General features: G+C 41.5%; 1 protein-coding gene across 1 annotated transcript in view; it reads right to left on the bottom strand.

Moving 5' to 3' along the window:
- The window catches only part of megf11 (multiple EGF-like-domains 11), a 324,903-nt gene that overhangs the window by 132,116 nt on the left and 171,909 nt on the right, over window positions 1-20,878 (bottom strand). Inside the window, exon 5 of the mRNA XM_045706373.1 lies at window positions 19,702-19,838. Within this exon, the coding sequence (XP_045562329.1) occupies window positions 19,702-19,838 (137 nt within the window). The remainder of the gene's footprint in view (window positions 1-19,701; window positions 19,839-20,878) is intronic.

The following is a 20,878-nucleotide window of genomic DNA, read 5'->3' as shown; positions in this document are numbered from 1 at the left end:
TTACAGACAGTCAAACCACTAAACTGTAAAAAATTACTCTTTGGATAACCCCCCCCCCAAAAATGACAGCAATTATATTAAAAAAAATTTAAAAATCTGTTTTTCTCAATTGGAAAAAAACCCAATGTTTGTTGAAACCGAATATGTGATTGAATACATAAAAAAAATAATGAAATGTATGCATTCACTACTGTAAGTCGCTCTGGATAAGAGCGTCTGCTAAATGACTAAAATGTTAAAATGTTAATTGAATGACAAATGTACTATTTTGTTATTAGTTTATTAATATTTCAAGTTGCAACCTTTCAGACTCCACTTCCTGTTTGGTTAACCCTAATAAACAACACAAAATACAAAACTAATATTTAAAGCAATCATAACACATTTTTTTTATTTATCTTGTTCCAAGTAGATTTCTTCACTTTGGAATTACCATTCCCCCAAAAATTATTAAATTGGGTTACAAGCAATTAAATAAATTCCTTGCAAACAAAGAAATTTGTTCTGGTTCAATAACATGAAATAATGAGTCCAAACGTCTGGACGAAGAAAGTCATTACTGGCCACAATATTGTAACCAGATGGTGAGGATGGGGGCGGCAGGTAGCTTAGTGGTTAGAGTGTTGGACTTGTAACCGAAAGGTTGCAAGATCGAATCCCCGAGCTGCTGACAAGGTAAAATCTGTTGTTCTGCCCCCTAGGCCGTCATTGAAAATAAGAATTTGTTCATAACTGTCACATCCTGACCAGCAGAGGGAGAAATTGGATTCGTTTTGGTCAGGATGTGGCAGGGTTTTTGTGTGTGTGAATGGTTGTGTTGGTGATTAGGACTCCCAATTGAAGGCAGGTGTGTTGAGTTGCCTTTGATTGGGAGTCCTATATAGGAGTGTGTGTTTTTCTTTGGGGTTGTGGGTAATTGTTTCTTGTTTAGTGTGGTTGCACCTGACAGGACTGTTGGCTGTCAGGTTCCTTGGTTTTGTTCTTGTATAGTGTTCGTTCTAATTAAATTGAAGGATGAATACTAACTCTGCTGCATTTTGGTCCATTTCTGAAGACAGCTGTGACAATAACTGACTTGCCTAGTTTTTTATAAAGATAAAACAAATACATTTATTACCATTTATTACCATTTATTACCAACTATGTGTTTTCACACATAGTTGCTATTCATGGTTTGCATGTTACTTCAGAATATTGTTTTAAACATTCGTTTTAGGACTGATTGGGGACTGATGAAGACTGATAAAGAATCGGTCTAAAGAAAGCAAATAATTAGTATGAAACATGTTTTTAATGTCACCAGATTGAGTTTAGATGCAGTATAACGCTAGCTAGCTAAGCTTGAGGTGGAGACCTCCATATTTTAGCTTGCTATCATTAGCATTTCTAGCTATTTTTGAAGAACTTTGCTTGCTAATGACAACGTTCTCATCTGTCTAAAGTAAATTTGACAACATGATGATGATGATGATGATGATGATGACGAAGCTGTTTTCTACTAAATATGTGCCTAATTTAGCACTGACAACGTATTCCCAAACCCCTATAGTGTAATTTACATGCCATTAGCCCCGGTTCAAAGCCACGCACCAAATAAGCCACGCCTCCTCTTCTGATGGGGTGCCAATCACTACACTACACCCACCGCTATGCAATACGCTTGTAAATTAGGTGTCGAAAGCAATTTAGAAACTTTCATAAAATAAAATAAAAAACACACATTCAGATCAGCATCGTTCCAATTCCTCCCATCAGCCCCTCCCATAAGCCCCTCCCATAAGCCCCTCCAATCAGCCCCTCCCATCAGCCCCTCCCATCAGCCCCTCCAATCAGCCCCTCCAATCAGCCCCTCCCATCAGCCCCTCCCATCAGCCCCTCCAATCAGCCCCTCCAATCAGTCCCTCCCATCAGCCCCTCCCATCAGCCCCTCCCATCAGCCCCTCCCATCAGCCCCTCCAATCAGCCCCTCCAATCAGCCCCTCCAATCAGTCCCTCCAATCAGCCCCTCCAATCAGCCCCTCCAATCAGCCCCTCCAATCAGCCCCTCCAATCAGCCCCTCCATGCAGCCCCTCCAATCAGCCCCTCCAATCAGCCCCTCCAATCAGCCCCTCCAATCAGCCCCTCCATGCAGCCCCTCTAAGCAGCCCCTCTAAGCAGCCCCTCCCATGCAGCTCCTCCAGGCAGCGACCTCCAATCAGCCCCCCAGGCAGCCCCTCCCAGGCAGCCCCTCCCAGGCAGCGACTCCCAGGCAGCCCCACCCAGGCAGCCCCTCCCAGGCAGCCCCTCCCAGGCAGCCCCTCCCAGGCAGCCCCTCCCAGGCAGCCCCTCCCAGGCAGCCACTCCCAGGCAGCCCCTCCCAGGCAGCCACTCCCAGGCAGCCCCTGGGAGAGAGAGAGAGAGAGAGAGAGACAGAGAGAGACAGAGAGAGAGAGAGACAGAGAGAGACAGAGAGAGAGAGAGAGAGAGAGAGAGAGAGAGAGAGAGAGAGAGAGAGAGAGAGAGAGAGAGAGAGAGAGAGAGACAGAGAGAGAGAGAGAGAGAGAGACAGAGAGAGAGAGAGAGCGATTCCTTAGAGGAGACTTCTGCAGGACCTTAAATATACCCTCTCTGGCACAGCATCGATCTCAGGTGTCCAGCAGAACCATTAGCAGCCAGATAGATAGCTCAATTACATTATCACATGGACTAGTTATGTTTCATGTTTAAATGACATTGGCTTCAGACTGGGTTGTGTCTCCCAAATGGATCCCTTATTCACGTCTGGGCAAAAAGTAATACTCCAGTAAGAGAGGTGGGTGTAGTGTAGCGTAGGGAATTAATACAGTCTAATTCTGTTCCAGGTTAATTCACCTGTCACTTTACTAAATGAATGAGGGCAGTTTAGCCAAATATTAAAAAAGACAGAAAGTTGTGTTCTGGAAGAGTTTTTATCCAGGTGGCTTTAGGTCGAAGAGAAGAAAACCTGCGGGGAAATCTCAGTTAGACAGCATCAGTTTAGACAGCATCTCTATAGAGTTGCTGTTTGACAACATCACTGTTTTATGTCAGTGATGCTACCTTAAGCTACCTGCCGCCCCCATTCTGCTAGGGTCTTTATCATGATTAAACAGGTGTCTCTGACTTGTTGTGGTTGGAACAAACAGACCACTTTGTCCATCTCTCTGACCACTGGGGTTAGAGTTCAGAGGGGGACTGAGGAGAGGGAGTCAGGGGGAGGAGAGGGAGTCGGGGGGGGAGAGGAGTTACCCAACAACCACCCCTAGCAACCCCCCCTAGCAACCACTCCAGTAACCACCCCTAGCAACCCCCCTGCCCTGACCCAAAAACCACCCTTAACAACCCCCCAGCAACCACCCCTAGCAACCCCCCTGCCCTGACCCAACAACCATCCCTAGCAACCCCCTGCCATGACCCAACAACCACCCCTAGCAACCCCCCTGCCCTGACCCAACAACCACCCCTAGCAACCCCCTGCCCTGACCCAACAACCCCCCTAGCAACCACCCCTAGCAACCCCCCCTTGCCCTGACCCAACAACCACCCCTAGCAACCACCCCTAGCAACCCCCCCTTGCCCTGACCCAACAACGGATGGACACTAGGATGAATGCTGTAACAACACAGAATAAAACAATGAATAAAAGTCCCTCGATGGTAGTGAGCGTCCATTACTGCTGATCACTTATTAACCATCATTTATTCATATTACTCTACTTTAATATCATATTTGGTTTATTTAATGACTTTATTATTTCATTGCAAGTCGTCATCTCATCTCTATACAGTTGCTGTCTGACAACATCACTGCTTTAGTAGTTTTTTCAAAGTGAATGAGGCATACTATTATGACCTGCTGAATACCAACTATCTATCACTTAGATAATGTATTTTCAGGTAGAGATACCTCGCTAAGCAGCTGCTCTCTTATCCCTCTCCATCGCGCATTCTTCTGTCTCTTCTGTCCCATGTCTGCCCAACGCAGACCGAACGAGGAGGTGTGCAATGTATTATGGTTATTGTAGTTAATGAACAGATTTTCAGAGCTAAAAAGGAAAAGAGGGGGATACCTAGTCCGTTGTACAACATTGTATTCAACGGAAATGTGTCGTCTGAATCAGAGAGGCGCAGTGGGAGAGCTGCCTTTAATCTAAATCCACGTGTTCGTCGCCCGGGGAACGGCGGGTTAAGTAAACTACACCGCACAGAGTTCGGGATTTATCTGAATTAACTCTAAAGAGAAATTTGGCAGTGAGATCACAGAGGGAAAAAAAACTGAATGAAGTTGAATTCAAATATCTTGATCCGACATCGGGTCAATTAGTTAAATAACATGCATTTTGTTGAATTGCTCAGCGTTGGAAGGAACTGAAGAGACTGTTAACCAGTGTTGTTTTTAAATTTTTTTAGCTTTATTTAACTTTGCAAGTCAGTTAAGAACATATTCTTATTCACAATGACGGCCCGTAGGTCTGTCTAAGACAACTGCAACACACAGTGAGATGAATGGAGAATATTCACAGGAATAACTCAGTGGAGTCTGTCCTAAATGGTACCCTATTACCTATATACAGTAGTGGAGTCTGTCCTAAATGGTACCCTATTACATATATACAGTAGTGGAGTCTGTACTAAATGGTACCCTATTACATATATACAGTAGTGGAGTCTGTACTAAATGGTACCCTATTACATATATACAGTAGTGGAGTCTGTCCTAAATGGTACCCTATTACCTATATACAGTAGTGGAGTCTGTACCAAAATGGTACCCTATTACCTATATACAGTAGTGGAGTCTGTCCTAAATGGTACCCTATTACATATATACAGTAGTGGAGTCTGTCCTAAATGGTACCCTATTCCCTATATACAGTAGTGGAGTCTGTCCTAAATGGTTTACTATTACCTATATACAGTAGTGGAGTCTGTCCTAAATGGTTTACTATTACCTATATACAGTAGTGGGGTCTGTCCTAAATGGTACCCTATTACCTATATACAGTAGTGGAGTCTGTCCTAAATGGTACCCTATTCCCTATATACAGTAGTGGAGTCTGTCCTAAATGGTACCCTATTACCTATATACAGTAGTGGAGTCTGTCCTAAATGGTACCCTATTCCCTATATACAGTAGTGGAGTCTGTCCTAAATGGTACCCTATTACCTATATACAGTAGTGGAGTCTGTCCTAAATGGTACCCTATTACCTATATACAGTAGTGGAGTCTGTCCTAAATGGTTTACTATTACCTATATACAGTAGTGGAGTCTGTCCTAAATGGTACCCTATTCCCTATATACAGTAGTGGAGTCTGTCCTAAATGGTACCCTATTACCTATATACAGTAGTGGAGTCTGTCCTAAATGGTACCCTATTACCTATATACAGTAGTGGAGTCTGTCCTAAATGGTACCCTATTACCTATATACAGTAGTGGAGTCTGTCCTAAATGGTACCCTATTACCTATATACAGTAGTGGAGTCTGTCCTAAATGGTACCCTATTACCTATATACAGTAGTGGAGTCTGTCCTAAATGGTACCCTATTCCCTATATACAGTAGTGGAGTCTGTCCTAAATGGTTTACTATTCCCTATATACAGTAGTGGAGTCTGTCCTAAATGGTACCCTATTAACTATATACAGTAGTGGAGTCTGTCCTAAATGGTACCCTATTCCCTATATACAGTAGTGGAGTCTGTCCTAAATGGTTTACCCTATTCCCTATATACAGTAGTGGAGTCTGTCCTAAATGGTACCCTATTCCCTATATACAGTAGTGGCGTCTGTCCTAAATGGTACCCTATTCCCTATATACAGTAGTGGAGTCTGTCCTAAATGGTACCCTATTCCCTATATACAGTAGTGGAGTCTGTCCTAAATGGTACCCTATTCCCTATATACAGTAGTGGAGTCTGTCCTAAATGGTACCCTATTACCTATATACAGTAGTGGAGTCTGTCCTAAATGGTACCCTATTCCCTATATACAGTAGTGGAGTCTGTCCTAAATGGTACCCTATTCCCTATATACAGTAGTGGAGTCTGTCCTAAATGGTACCCTATTCCCTATATACAGTAGTGGAGTCTGTCCTAAATGGTTACCTATTACCTATATACAGTAGTGGAGTCTGTCCTAAATGGTACCCTATTCCCTATATACAGTAGTGCAGTCTGTCCTAAATGGTACCCTATTACCTATATACAGTAGTGGAGTCTGTCCTAAATGGTACCCTATTCCCTATATACAGTAGTGCAGTCTGTCCTAAATGGTTTACTATTACCTATATACAGTAGTGGAGTCTGTCCTAAATGGTACCCTATTACCTATATACAGTAGTGGAGTCTGTCCTAAATGGTACCCTATTACCTATATACAGTAGTGGAGTCTGTCCTAAATGGTTTACCTATTACCTATATACAGTAGTGGAGTCTGTCCTAAATGGTTACCCTATTACCTATATACAGTAGTGGAGTCTGTCCTAAATGGTACCCTATTCCCTATATACAGTAGTGGAGTCTGTCCTAAATGGTACCCTATTACCTATATACAGTAGTGGAGTCTGTCCTAAATGGTACCCTATTCCCTATATACAGTAGTGGAGTCTGTCCTAAATGGTACCCTATTACCTATATACAGTAGTGGTGTCTGTCCTAAATGGTACCCTATTCCCTATATACAGTAGTGGAGTCTGTCCTAAATGGTACCCTATTCCCTATATACAGTAGTGGAGTCTGTCCTAAATGGTACCCTATTCCCTATATACAGTAGTGGAGTCTGTCCTAAATGGTACCTATTACCTATATACAGTAGTGGAGTCTGTCCTAAATGGTACCCTATTCCCTATATACAGTAGTGGAGTCTGTCCTAAATGGTTTACCTATTCCCTATATACAGTAGTGGAGTCTGTCCTAAATGGTACCCTATTACCTATATACAGTAGTGGAGTCTGTCCTAAATGGTACCCTATTACCTATATACAGTAGTGGAGTCTGTCCTAAATGGTACCCTATTACCTATATACAGTAGTGGTGTCTGTCCTAAATGGTACCCTATTACCTATATACAGTAGTGGAGTCTGTCCTAAATGGTACCCTATTCCCTATATACAGTAGTGGAGTCTGTCCTAAATGGTACCCTATTCCCTATATACAGTAGTGGAGTCTGTCCTAAATGGTTTACTGTTACCTATATACAGTAGTGGAGTCTGTCCTAAATGGTACCCTATTACCTATATACAGTAGTGGAGTCTGTCCTAAATGGTTTACTATTCCCTATATACAGTAGTGGAGTCTGTCCTAAATGGTACCCTATTCACTATATACAGTAGTGGCGTCTGTCCTAAATGGTACCCTATTACCTATATACAGTAGTGGAGTTTGTCCTAAATGGTACCCTATTACCTATATACAGTAGTGGAGTCTGTCCTAAATGGTACCCTATTCCCTATATACAGTAGTGGAGTCTGTCCTAAATGGTACCCTATTACCTATATACAGTAGTGGAGTCTGTCCTAAATGGTACCCTATTCCCTATATACAGTAGTGGAGTCTGTCCTAAATGGTACCCTATTCCCTATATACAGTAGTGGAGTCTGTCCTAAATGGTACCCTATTACCTATATACAGTAGTGGAGTCTGTCCTAAATGGTACCCTATTCCCTATATACAGTAGTGGAGTCTGTCCTAAATGGTACCCTATTCCCTATATACAGTAGTGGGGTCTGTCCTAAATGGTACCCTATTCCCTATATACAGTAGTGGAGTCTGTCCTAAATGGTTTACTATTACCTATATACAGTAGTGGAGTCTGTCCTAAATGGTACCCTATTCCCTATATACAGTAGTGCAGTCTGTCCTAAATGGTACCCTATTACCTATATACAGTAGTGGAGTCTGTCCTAAATGGTACCCTATTCCCTATATACAGTAGTGCAGTCTGTCCTAAATGGTACCCTATTACCTATATACAGTAGTGGAGTCTGTCCTAAATGGTACCCTATTACCTATATACAGTAGTGGAGTCTGTCCTAAATGGTACCCTATTCCCTATATACAGTAGTGGAGTCTGTCCTAAATGGTACCCTATTCCCTATATACAGTAGTGGAGTCTGTCCTAAATGGTTTACTATTCCCTATATACAGTAGTGGAGTCTGTCCTAAATGGTACCCTATTACCTATATACAGTAGTGGAGTCTGTCCTAAATGGTTTACTATTACCTATATACAGTAGTGGAGTCTGTCCTAAATGGTACCCTATTCCCTATATACAGTAGTGGAGTCTGTCCTAAATGGTACCCTATTACCTATATACAGTAGTGTAGTCTGTCCTAAATGGTACCCTATTCCCTATATACAGTAGTGGACTCTGTCCTAAATGGTACCCTATTCCCTATATACAGTAGTGGAGTCTGTCCTAAATGGTACCCTATTCCCTATATACAGTAGTGGAGTCTGTCCTAAATGGTTTACTATTACCTATATACAGTAGTGGAGTCTGTCCTAAATGGTACCCTATTACCTATATACAGTAGTGGAGTCTGTCCTAAATGGTACCCTATTACCTATATACAGTAGTGGAGTCTGTCCTAAATGGTTTACTATTACCTATATACAGTAGTGGAGTCTGTCCTAAATGGTTTACTATTACCTATATACAGTAGTGGAGTCTGTCCTAAATGGTACCCTATTCCCTATATACAGTAGTGGAGTCTGTCCTAAATGGTACCCTATTACCTATATACAGTAGTGGAGTCTGTCCTAAATGGTACCCTATTACCTATATACAGTAGTGGAGTCTGTCCTAAATGGTACCCTATTACCTATATACAGTAGTGGTGTCTGTCCTAAATGGTACCCTATTACCTATATACAGTAGTGGAGTCTGTCCTAAATGGTACCCTATTCCCTATATACAGTAGTGGAGTCTGTCCTAAATGGTACCCTATTACCTATATACAGTAGTGGAGTCTGTCCTAAATGGTACCCTATTCCCTATATACAGTAGTGGAGTCTGTCCTAAATGGTACCCTATTCCCTATATACAGTAGTGGAGTCTGTCCTAAATGGTACCCTATTCCCTATATACAGTAGTGGAGTCTGTCCTAAATGGTTTACTATTACCTATATACAGTAGTGGAGTCTGTCCTAAATGGTACCCTATTCCCTATATACAGTAGTGGAGTCTGTCCTAAATGGTACCCTATTACCTATATACAGTAGTGGAGTCTGTCCTAAATGGTACCCTATTCCCTATATACAGTAGTGGAGTCTGTCCTAAATGGTACCCTATTCCCTATATACAGTAGTGGAGTCTGTCCTAAATGGTACCCTATTCCCTATATACAGTAGTGGAGTCTGTCCTAAATGGTACCCTATTCCCTATATACAGTAGTGGAGTCTGTCCTAAATGGTTTACTATTACCTATATACAGTAGTGGAGTCTGTCCTAAATGGTACCCTATTCCCTATATACAGTAGTGGAGTCTGTCCTAAATGGTTTACTATTACCTATATACAGTAGTGGAGTCTGTCCTAAATGGTACCCTATTCCCTATATACAGTAGTGCAGTCTGTCCTAAATGGTACCCTATTACCTATATACAGTAGTGGGGTCTGTCCTAAATGGTACCCTATTACCTATATACAGTAGTGGAGTCTGTCCTAAATGGTACCCTATTACCTATATACAGTAGTGGAGTCTGTCCTAAATGGTACCCTATTACCTATATACAGTAGTGGAGTCTGTCCTAAATGGTACCCTATTACCTATATACAGTAGTGGAGTCTGTCCTAAATGGTACCCTATTCCCTATATACAGTAGTGGAGTCTGTCCTAAATGGTACCCTATATACAGTAGTGGAGTCTGTCCTAAATGGTACCCTATTACCTATATACAGTAGTGGAGTCTGTCCGAAATGGTACCCTATTACCTTTATACAGTAGTGGAGTCTGTCCTAAATGGTACCCTATTACCTATATACAGTAGTGGAGTCTGTCCTAAATGGTACCCTATTCCCTATATACAGTAGTGGGGTCTGTCCTAAATGGTACCCTATTCCCTATATACAGTATTGGAGTCTGTCCTAAATGGTACCCTATTACCTATATACAGTAGTGGAGTCTGTCCTAAATGGTACCCTATTACCTATATACAGTAGTGGAGTCTGTCCTAAATGGTACCCTATTACCTATATACAGTAGTGGAGTCTGTCCTAAATGGTACCCTATTACCTATATACAGTAGTGGAGTCTGTCCTAAATGGTACCCTATTCCCTATATACAGTAGTGGAGTCTGTCCTAAATGGTTTACTATTACCTATATACAGTAGTGGAGTCTGTCCTAAATGGTACCCTATTCCCTTTATACAGTAGTGGAGTCTTTCCTAAATGGTACCCTATTAGCTATATACAGTAGTGGAGTCTGTCCTAAATGGTACCCTATTCCCTATATACAGTAGTGGAATCTGTCCTAAATGGTACCCTATTACCTATATACAGTAGTGGAGTCTGTCCTAAATGGTACCCTATTCCCTATATACAGTAGTGGAGTCTGTCCTAAATGGTTTACCCTATTACCTATATACAGTAGTGGAGTCTGTCCTAAATGGTACCCTATTCCCTATATACAGTAGTGGAGTCTGTCCTAAATGGTTTACTATTCCCTATATACAGTAGTGGAGTCTGTCCTAAATGGTACCCTATTACCTATATACAGTAGTGGAGTCTGTCCTAAATGGTACCCTATTACCTATATACAGTAGTGGAGTCTGTCCTAAATGGTACCCTATTCCCTATATACATTAGTGGAGTCTGTCCTAAATGGTTTACTATTACCTATATACAGTAGTGGAGTCTGTCCTAAATGGTACCCTATTCTCTATATACAGTAGTGGAGTCTGTCCTAAATGGTTTACTATTCCCTATATACAGTAGTAGGGTCTGTCCTAAATGGTACCCTATTACCTATATACAGTAGTGGAGTCTGTCCTAAATGGTACCCTATTACCTATATACAGTAGTGGAGTCTGTCCTAAATGGTACCCTATTACCTATATACAGTAGTGGAGTCTGTCCTAAATGGTACCCTATTACCTATATACAGTAGTGGAGTCTGTCCTAAATGGTACCCTATTACCTATATACAGTAGTGGGGTCTGTCCTAAATGGTACCCTATTACCTATATACAGTAGTGGAGTCTGTCCTAAATGGTACCCTATTCCCTATATACAGTAGTGGAGTCTGTCCTAAATGGTACCCTATTACCTATATACAGTAGTGGAGTCTGTCCTAAATGGTACCCTATTCCCTATATACAGTAGTGGGGTCTGTCCTAAATGGTACCCTATTACCTATATACAGTAGTGGAGTCTGTCCTAAATGGTACCCTATTACCTATATACAGTAGTGGAGTCTGTCCTAAATGGTACCCTATTACCTATATACAGTAGTGGAGTCTGTCCTAAATGGTACCCTATTACCTATATACAGTAGTGGAGTCTGTCCTAAATGGTACCCTATTCCCTATATACAGTAGTGGAGTCTGTCCTAAATGGTACCCTATCATACAGTAGTGGAGTCTGTCCTAAATGGTACCCTATTACCTATATACAGTAGTGGAGTCTGTCCGAAATGGTACCCTATTACCTTTATACAGTAGTGGAGTCTGTCCTAAATGGTACCCTATTACCTATATACAGTAGTGGAGTCTGTCCTAAATGGTACCCTATTCCCTATATACAGTAGTGGGGTCTGTCCTAAATGGTACCCTATTCCCTATATACAGTATTGGAGTCTGTCCTAAATGGTACCCTATTACCTATATACAGTAGTGGAGTCTGTCCTAAATGGTACCCTATTACCTATATACAGTAGTGGAGTCTGTCCTAAATGGTACCCTATTACCTATATACAGTAGTGGAGTCTGTCCTAAATGGTACCCTATTACCTATATACAGTAGTGGAGTCTGTCCTAAATGGTACCCTATTCCCTATATACAGTAGTGGAGTCTGTCCTAAATGGTTTACTATTACCTATATACAGTAGTGGAGTCTGTCCTAAATGGTACCCTATTCCCTTTATACAGTAGTGGAGTCTTTCCTAAATGGCACCCTATTAGCTATATACAGTAGTGGAGTCTGTCCTAAATGGTACCCTATTCCCTATATACAGTAGTGGAGTCTGTCCTAAATGGTACCCTATTACCTATATACAGTAGTGGAGTCTGTCCTAAATGGTACCCTATTACCTATATACAGTAGTGGAGTCTGTCCTAAATGGTACCCTATTACCTATATACAGTAGTGGAGTCTGTCCTAAATGGTACCCTATTACCTATATACAGTAGTGGAGTCTGTCCTAAATGGTACCCTATTACCTATATACAGTAGTGGAGTCTGTCCTAAATGGTACCCTATTACCTATATACAGTAGTGGAGTCTGTCCTAAATGGTACCCTATTCCCTATATACAGTAGTGGAGTCTGTCCTAAATGGTACCCTATTACCTATATACAGTAGTGGAGTCTGTCCTAAATGGTACCCTATTACCTATATACAGTAGTGGAGTCTGTCCTAAATGGTTTACTATTCCCTATATACAGTAGTGGAGTCTGTCCTAAATGGTACCCTATTACCTATATACAGTAGTGGAATCTGTCCTAAATGGTACCCTATTACCTATATACAGTAGTGGAGTCTGTCCTAAATGGTACCCTATTCCCTATATACATTAGTGGAGTCTGTCCTAAATGGTTTACTATTACCTATATACAGTAGTGGTGTCTGTCCTAAATGGTACCCTATTCTCTATATACAGTAGTGGAGTCTGTCCTAAATGGTTTACTATTCCCTATATACAGTAGTGGGGTCTGTCCTAAATGGTACCCTATTACCTATATACAGTAGTGGGGTCTGTCCTAAATGGTACCCTATTACCTATATACAGTAGTGGAGTCTGTCCTAAATGGTACCCTATTCCCTATATACAGTAGTGGAGTCTGTCCTAAATGGTACCCTATTACCTATATACAGTAGTGGAGTCTGTCCTAAATGGTACCCTATTACCTATATACAGTAGTGGAGTCTGTCCTAAATGGTACCCTATTACCTATATACAGTAGTGGAGTCTGTCCTAAATGGTACCCTATTACCTATATACAGTAGTGGGGTCTGTCCTAAATGGTTTACTATTACCTATATACAGTAGTAGGGTCTGTCCTAAATGGTACCCTATTACCTATATACAGTAGTGGAGTCTGTCCTAAATGGTACCCTATTACCTATATACAGTAGTGGGGTCTGTCCTAAATGGTACCCTATTACCTATATACAGTAGTGGGGTCTGTCCTAAATGGTACCCTATTACCTATATACAGTAGTGGGGTCTGTCCTAAATGGTACCCTATTACCTATATACAGTAGTGGAGTCTGTCCTAAATGGTTTACTATTACCTATATACAGTAGTGGTGTCTGTCCTAAATGGTACCCTATTACCTATATACAGTAGTGGTGTCTGTCCTAAATGGTACCCTATTCCCTATATACAGTAGTGGAGTCTGTCCTAAATGGTTTACTATTACCTATATACAGTAGTGGCGTCTGTCCTAAATGGTACCCTATTACCTATATACAGTAGTGGAGTCTGTCCTAAATGGTTTACTATTACCTATATACAGTAGTGGAGTCTGTCCTAAATGGTTTACTATTACCTATATACAGTAGTGGAGTCTGTCCTAAATGGTACCCTATTCCCTATATACAGTAGTGGAGTCTGTCCTAAATGGTACCCTATTACCTATATACAGTAGTGGACTCTGTCCTAAATGGTACCCTATTACCTATATACAGTAGTGGAGTCTGTCCTAAATGGTACCCTATTCCCTATATACAGTAGTGGAGTCTGTCCTAAATGGTACCCTATTCCCTATATACAGTAGTGGAGTCTGTCCTAAATGGTACCCTATTACCTATATACAGTAGTGGAGTCTGTCCTAAATGGTTTACTATTACCTATATACAGTAGTGGAGTCTGTCCTAAATGGTTTACTATTACCTATATACAGTAGTGGAGTCTGTCCTAAATGGTACCCTATTACCTATATACAGTAGTGGAGTCTGTCCTAAATGGTACCCTATTCCCTATATACAGTAGTGGAGTCTGTCCTAAATGGTACCCTATTACCTATATACAGTAGTGGAGTCTGTCCTAAATGGTACCCTATTCCCTATATACAGTAGTGGTGTCTGTCCTAAATGGTACCCTATTCCCTATATACAGTAGTGGAGTCTGTCCTAAATGGTTTACTATTACCTATATACAGTAGTCGAGTCTGTCCTAAATGGTACCCTATTCACTATATACAGTAGTGGGTCTGTCCTAAATGGTACCCTATTACCTATATACAGTAGTGGAGTCTGTCCTAAATGGTACCCTATTACCTATATACAGTAGTGGAGTCTGTCCTAAATGGTACCCTATTCCCTATATACAGTAGTGGAGTCTGTCCTAAATGGTACCCTATTACCTATATACAGTAGTGGAGTCTGTCCTAAATGGTACCCTATTCCCTATATACAGTAGTGGGGTCTGTCCTAAATGGTACCCTATTCCCTATATGCAGTAGTGTTGTCTGTCCTAAATGGTACCCTATTCCCTATATACAGTAGTGGAATCTGTCCTAAATGGTACCCTATTCCCTATATACAGTAGTGGAGTCTGTCCTAAATGGTTTACTATTACCTATATACAGTAGTGGAGTCTGTCCTAAATGGTACCCTATTCCCTATATACAGTAGTGGAGTCTGTCCTAAATGGTTTACTATTACCTATATACAGTAGTGGAGTCTGTCCTAAATGGTACCCTATTCCCTATATACAGTAATGCAGTCTGTCCTAAATGGTACCCTATTACCTATATACAGTAGTGGAGTCTGTCCTAAATGGTACCCTATTACCTATATACAGTAGTGGAGTCTGTCCTAAATGGTACCCTATTCCCTATATACAGTAGTGGGGTCTGTCCTAAATGGTACCCTATTCCCTATATACAGTAGTGGAGTCTGTCCTAAATGGTTTACTATTACCTATATACAGTAGTGGAGTCTGTCCTAAATGGTACCCTATTCCCTATATACAGTAGTGGAGTCTGTCCTAAATGGTACCCTATTACCTATATACAGTAGTGGAGTCTGTCCTAAATGGTACCCTATTCCCTATATACAGTAGTGGAGTCTGTCCTAAATGGTACCCTATTACCTATATACAGTAGTGGAGTCTGTCCTAAATGGTACCCTATTACCTATATACAGTAGTGGAGTCTGTCCTAAATGGTACCCTATTACCTATATACAGTAGTGGTGTCTGTCCTAAATGGTACCCTATTCCCTATATACATTAGTGGAGTCTGTCCTAAATGGTTTACTATTACCTATATACAGTAGTGGAGTCTGTCCTAAATGGTACCCTATTCCCTATATACAGTAGTGGAGTCTGTCCTAAATGGTACCCTATTCCCTATATACAGTAGTGGAGTCTGTCCTAAATGGTACCCTATTCCCTATATACAGTAGTGGAGTCTGTCCTAAATGGTACCCTATTACCTATATACAGTAGTGGAGTCTGTCCTAAATGGTTTACTATTACCTATATACAGTAGTGGAGTCTGTCCTAAATGGTTTACTATTACCTATATACAGTAGTGGAATCTGTCCTAAATGGTACCCTATTCCCTATATACAGTAGTGGAGTCTGTCCTAAATGGTACCCTATTACCTATATACAGTAGTGGAGTCTGTCCTAAATGGTACCCTATTCCCTATATACAGTAGTGGTGTCTGTCCTAAATGGTACCCTATTCCCTATATACAGTAGTGGAGTCTGTCCTAAATGGTTTACTATTACCTATATACAGTAGTCGAGTCTGTCCTAAATGGTACCCTATTCACTATATACAGTAGTGGGTCTGTCCTAAATGGTACCCTATTACCTATATACAGTAGTGGAGTCTGTCCTAAATGGTACCCTATTACCTATATACAGTAGTGGAGTCTGTCCTAAATGGTACCCTATTCCCTATATACAGTAGTGGAGTCTGTCCTAAATGGTACCCTATTACCTATATACAGTAGTGGAGTCTGTCCTAAATGGTACCCTATTCCCTATATACAGTAGTGGGGTCTGTCCTAAATGGTACCCTATTCCCTATATACAGTAGTGGAATCTGTCCTAAATGGTACCCTATTCCCTATATACAGTAGTGGAATCTGTCCTAAATGGTACCCTATTACCTATATACAGTAGTGGAGTCTGTCCTAAATGGTTTACTATTACCTATATACAGTAGTGGAATCTGTCCTAAATGGTACCCTATTCCCTATATACAGTAGTGGAGTCTGTCCTAAATGGTTTACTATTACCTATATACAGTAGTGGAGTCTGTCCTAAATGGTACCCTATTCCCTATATACAGTAATGCAGTCTGTCCTAAATGGTACCCTATTACCTATATACAGTAGTGGAGTCTGTCCTAAATGGTACCCTATTACCTATATACAGTAGTGGAGTCTGTCCTAAATGGTACCCTATTACCTATATACAGTAGTGGAGTCTGTCCTAAATGGTACCCTATTCCCTATATACAGTAGTGGTGTCTGTCCTAAATGGTACCCTATTCCCTATATACAGTAGTGGAGTCTGTCCTAAATGGTTTACTATTACCTATATACAGTAGTGGAGTCTGTCCTAAATGGTACCCTATTCCCTATATACAGTAGTGGAGTCTGTCCTAAATGGTACCCTATTACCTATATACAGTAGTGGAGTCTGTCCTAAATGGTACCCTATTCCCTATATACAGTAGTGGAGTCTGTCCTAAATGGTACCCTATTACCTATATACAGTAGTGGGGTCTGTCCTAAATGGTACCCTATTACCTATATACAGTAGTGGAGTCTGTCCTAAATGGTACCCTATTACCTATATACAGTAGTGGTGTCTGTCCTAAATGGTACCCTATTCCCTATATACATTAGTGGAGTCTGTCCTAAATGGTTTACTATTACCTATATACAGTAGTGGAGTCTGTCCTAAATGGTTTACTATTACCTATATACAGTAGTGGAGTCTGTCCTAAATGGGGTCCTATTACCTATACAATCGTTCAAAAGTTTGGGATCACTTACAAATGTCCTTGTTTTTTATTTTTTTTTTTGTCCATTAAAATAACATAAAATTGATCAGAAATACAGTGTAGACATTGTTAATGTTGTAAATGACTATTGCAGCTTATTTTTTATGGAATATCTACATAGGCGTACAGAAGCCCATTATCAGCAACCATCACTCCTGTGTTCCAATGGCACGTTGTGCTAGCTAATCCATGTTTATAATTTCCAAAAGCTAATTGATCGTTAGAAAACCCTTAGAAAACTGTTGTGCTGATTAAAGAAGCAATAAAACTGGCCTTCTTTAGACTAGTTGAGTATCTGGAGCATCAGCATTTGTGGGTTCGATTACAGGCTCAAAATGGCCAGAAACAAAGAACTTTCTTCTGAAACTCGTCATTCTTTTCTTGTTCTGAGAAATGAAGGCTATTCCATGAAAGAAATTGCCAAGAAACTGAAGATCTCGTACAACGCTGTGTACTACTCCCTTCACAGAATAGCGCAAACTGGCCCTAACCAGATTAGAAAGACTGGGAGGCCCCGGTGCACAACTGAGCAGCTATTTTCAGGTCTCTCCAGAAATGTTAGATCAGGTTCAAATCCGGGCTCTGGCTGGGCCACTCATGGATATTCAGAGACTTGTCTTGAAGCCACTCCTGCGTTGTCTTGACTGTGTGCATAGGGTCGTTGTCCTGTTGGAAGATGACCCTTCACCCCAGTCTGAGGTCCTGAGTACTCTGGAGCAGGTTTTCATCAAGGATATCGCTGTACTTTGCTCTGTTCATCTTTCCCTCGATCCTGACTAGTCTCCCAGTCCTTGCCACTGAAAAACATCCCCACAACATGATGCTGCCACCACCATGCTTCACCGTAGGGATGGTGCCAGGTTTCCTCCAGACGTGACACTTGGCATTTAGGCCAAAGAGTTCAATCTTGGTTTCATCAGATCAGAGAATCTTGTTTCTCATGGTCTGAATACTTATGTAAATAAGGTATGTCTGTATAAAACATTTTTTTGCAAAGAGTTCTAAAAAAAACTGTTTTCACTTTGTCATTATGGGGAAATTGTGTGTAGTTTGATGAAGAAAATCATTAATTTAATCAATTTTAGAATAAGGCTGTAATGTAACAAAATGTGGAAAAAGTCAAGGCATCTGAATACTTTCCGAATGCAGTGTTTGGCGGTAGAAGTTGTTCAGAGTCCTGAGAACAGTCCATGACTTGGGTGGCTGGAGTCTTTGACAATTTTTAGGGCCTTGACACTGCCTGGTAGACATGTCCTGGATAGCAGGGAGTTCGGCCCCAGTGATGTACTGAGCCATACGCTCTACCCTCGGTAGCGTCTTGCGGTCGGATGCCAAGCAGCTACCATAACAAGTGGTGATGCAGCCAGACAAAATGCTCTCAATGGTGGAACTGTACACATTTTTGAGGATGTGAGGGCCCATGTCAAATCTTTTCAGTCTCCTGAGGGGGAAGAGGCATTGTCGTGCCCTCTTCACGACTGTGTTGGTGTGTGTGAACCATCATAATTCCTTAGTGATGTGGACACGACGTGCCTGTTTGATGGTTCGTCGGCGGGCGTAGCGGGATTTCTTATTATCATCCAGATTAGTCTCCCGCTCCTTGAAAGCGGCAGCTCTAGCCTTTAGCTCAGTGCGGATGTTGCCTGTAACCCATGGCTTCTGGTTGGGATATATATATACTGTACGTACGGTCAATGTGGGGACGACGTCGTCGGTTAATTTATTAATGAAGCCGGTGACTCCTTAATGCCATAGGAACATATTCCGGAACATGTTCCAGTCTGTGCTAACAAAACAGTCCTGTAGCTTAGCATCCATTTCATCTCACCACTTTAGTATTGAACGCGTCACTGGTACTTCCTGTTTGAGTTTTTGCTTGTAAGTAGGAATCAGGAGGATAGATTTATAGTCAGATTTTCCAGATGGAGGGTTGAGCGAGAGCTTTGTATGGGTTTCTGTGTGTTGAGTAACCCCGCTAGCCTAGATGTATCCTAACCCCACTAGTCTAGATGTATCCTAACCCCACTAGCCTAGATGTATCCTAACCCCACTAGCCTAGATGTATCCTAACCCCACTAGCCTAGATGTATCCTAACCCCACTAGTCTAGATGTATCCTAACCCCACTAGTCTAGATGTATCCTAACCCCACTAGCCTAGATGTATCCTAACCCCACTAGCCTAGATGTATCCTAACCCCGCTAGCCTAGATGTATCCTAACCCCACTAGTCTAGATGTATCCTAACCCCACTAGTCTAGATGTATCCTATCCCCACTAGCCTAGCTAACCCCACTAGTCTAGATGTATCCTATCCCCACTAGCCTAGCTAACCCCACTAGTCTAGATGTATCCTAACCCCACTAGCCTAGATGTATCCTAACCCCACTAGCCTAGATGTATCCTAACCCCACTAGTCTAGATGTATCCTAACCCCACTAGTCTAGATGTATCCTAACCCCACTAGGAAGTCAGTAGTCAAGCAGGTAGTATAAACTATGTGACGTACCTCCGTCCACTGTAGCCTGCGGTACACTGGCACTGACCAGCGACATGGTCACACAGTCCACCGTTAAGGCAGGAGCAGTCCTTACTGCAGTTGATGCCATATTTGCCCACTTGGCACGGCTGGGCACACACTGAGCCCTGAGGAACACAACCAGAGAATATATATACTGGATCAGATACTGAGCCCTGAGGAACACAACCAGAATATATATACTGGATCAGATACTGAGCCCTGAGGAACACAACCAGAATATATATACTGGATCAGATACTGAGCCCTGAGGAACACAACCAGAATATATATACTGGATCAGATACTGAGCCCTGAGGAACACAACCAGAATATATATACTGGATCAGATACTGAGGAACACAACCAGAATATATATACTGGATCAGATACTGAGCCCTGAGGAACACAACCAGAATATATATACTGGATCAGATACTGAGCCCTGAGGAACACAACCAGAATATATATACTGGATCAGATACTGAGGACTGAGGAACACAACCAGAATATATATACTGGATCAGATACTGAGGACTGAGGAACACAACCAGAATATATATACTGGATCAGATACTGAGGAACACAACCAGAATATATACTGGATCAGATACTGAGGACTGAGGAACACAACCAGAGAATAAATACTGGATCAGATACTGAGCCCTGAGGAACACAACCAGAATATATATACTGGATCAGATACTGAGGAACACAACCAGAATATATATACTGGATCAGATACTGAGGAACACAACCAGAATATATACTGGATCAGATACTGAGGAACACAACCAGAATATATATACTGGATCAGATACTGAGGAACACAACCAGAATATATATACTGGATCAGATACTGAGGAACACAACCAGAATATATATACTGGATCAGATACTGAGCCCTGAGGAACACAACCAGAATATATATACTGGATCAGATACTGAGGAACACAACCAGAATATATATACTGGATCAGATACTGAGCACTGAGGAACACAACCAGAATATATATACTGGATCAGATACTGAGGAACACAACCAGAATATATATACTGGATCAGATACTGAGGACTGAGGAACACAACCAGAATATATATACTGGATCAGATACTGAGGAACACAACCAGAATATATATACTGGATCAGATACTGAGGAACACAACC

This window comes from Salmo salar, chromosome ssa23, assembly GCF_905237065.1.
Source record: "Salmo salar chromosome ssa23, Ssal_v3.1, whole genome shotgun sequence".
Taxonomy (NCBI): domain Eukaryota; kingdom Metazoa; phylum Chordata; class Actinopteri; order Salmoniformes; family Salmonidae; genus Salmo; species Salmo salar.
Note: the sequence above shows the minus strand (reverse complement) of the source record. Positions and strands in the feature narration are given on the sequence as shown.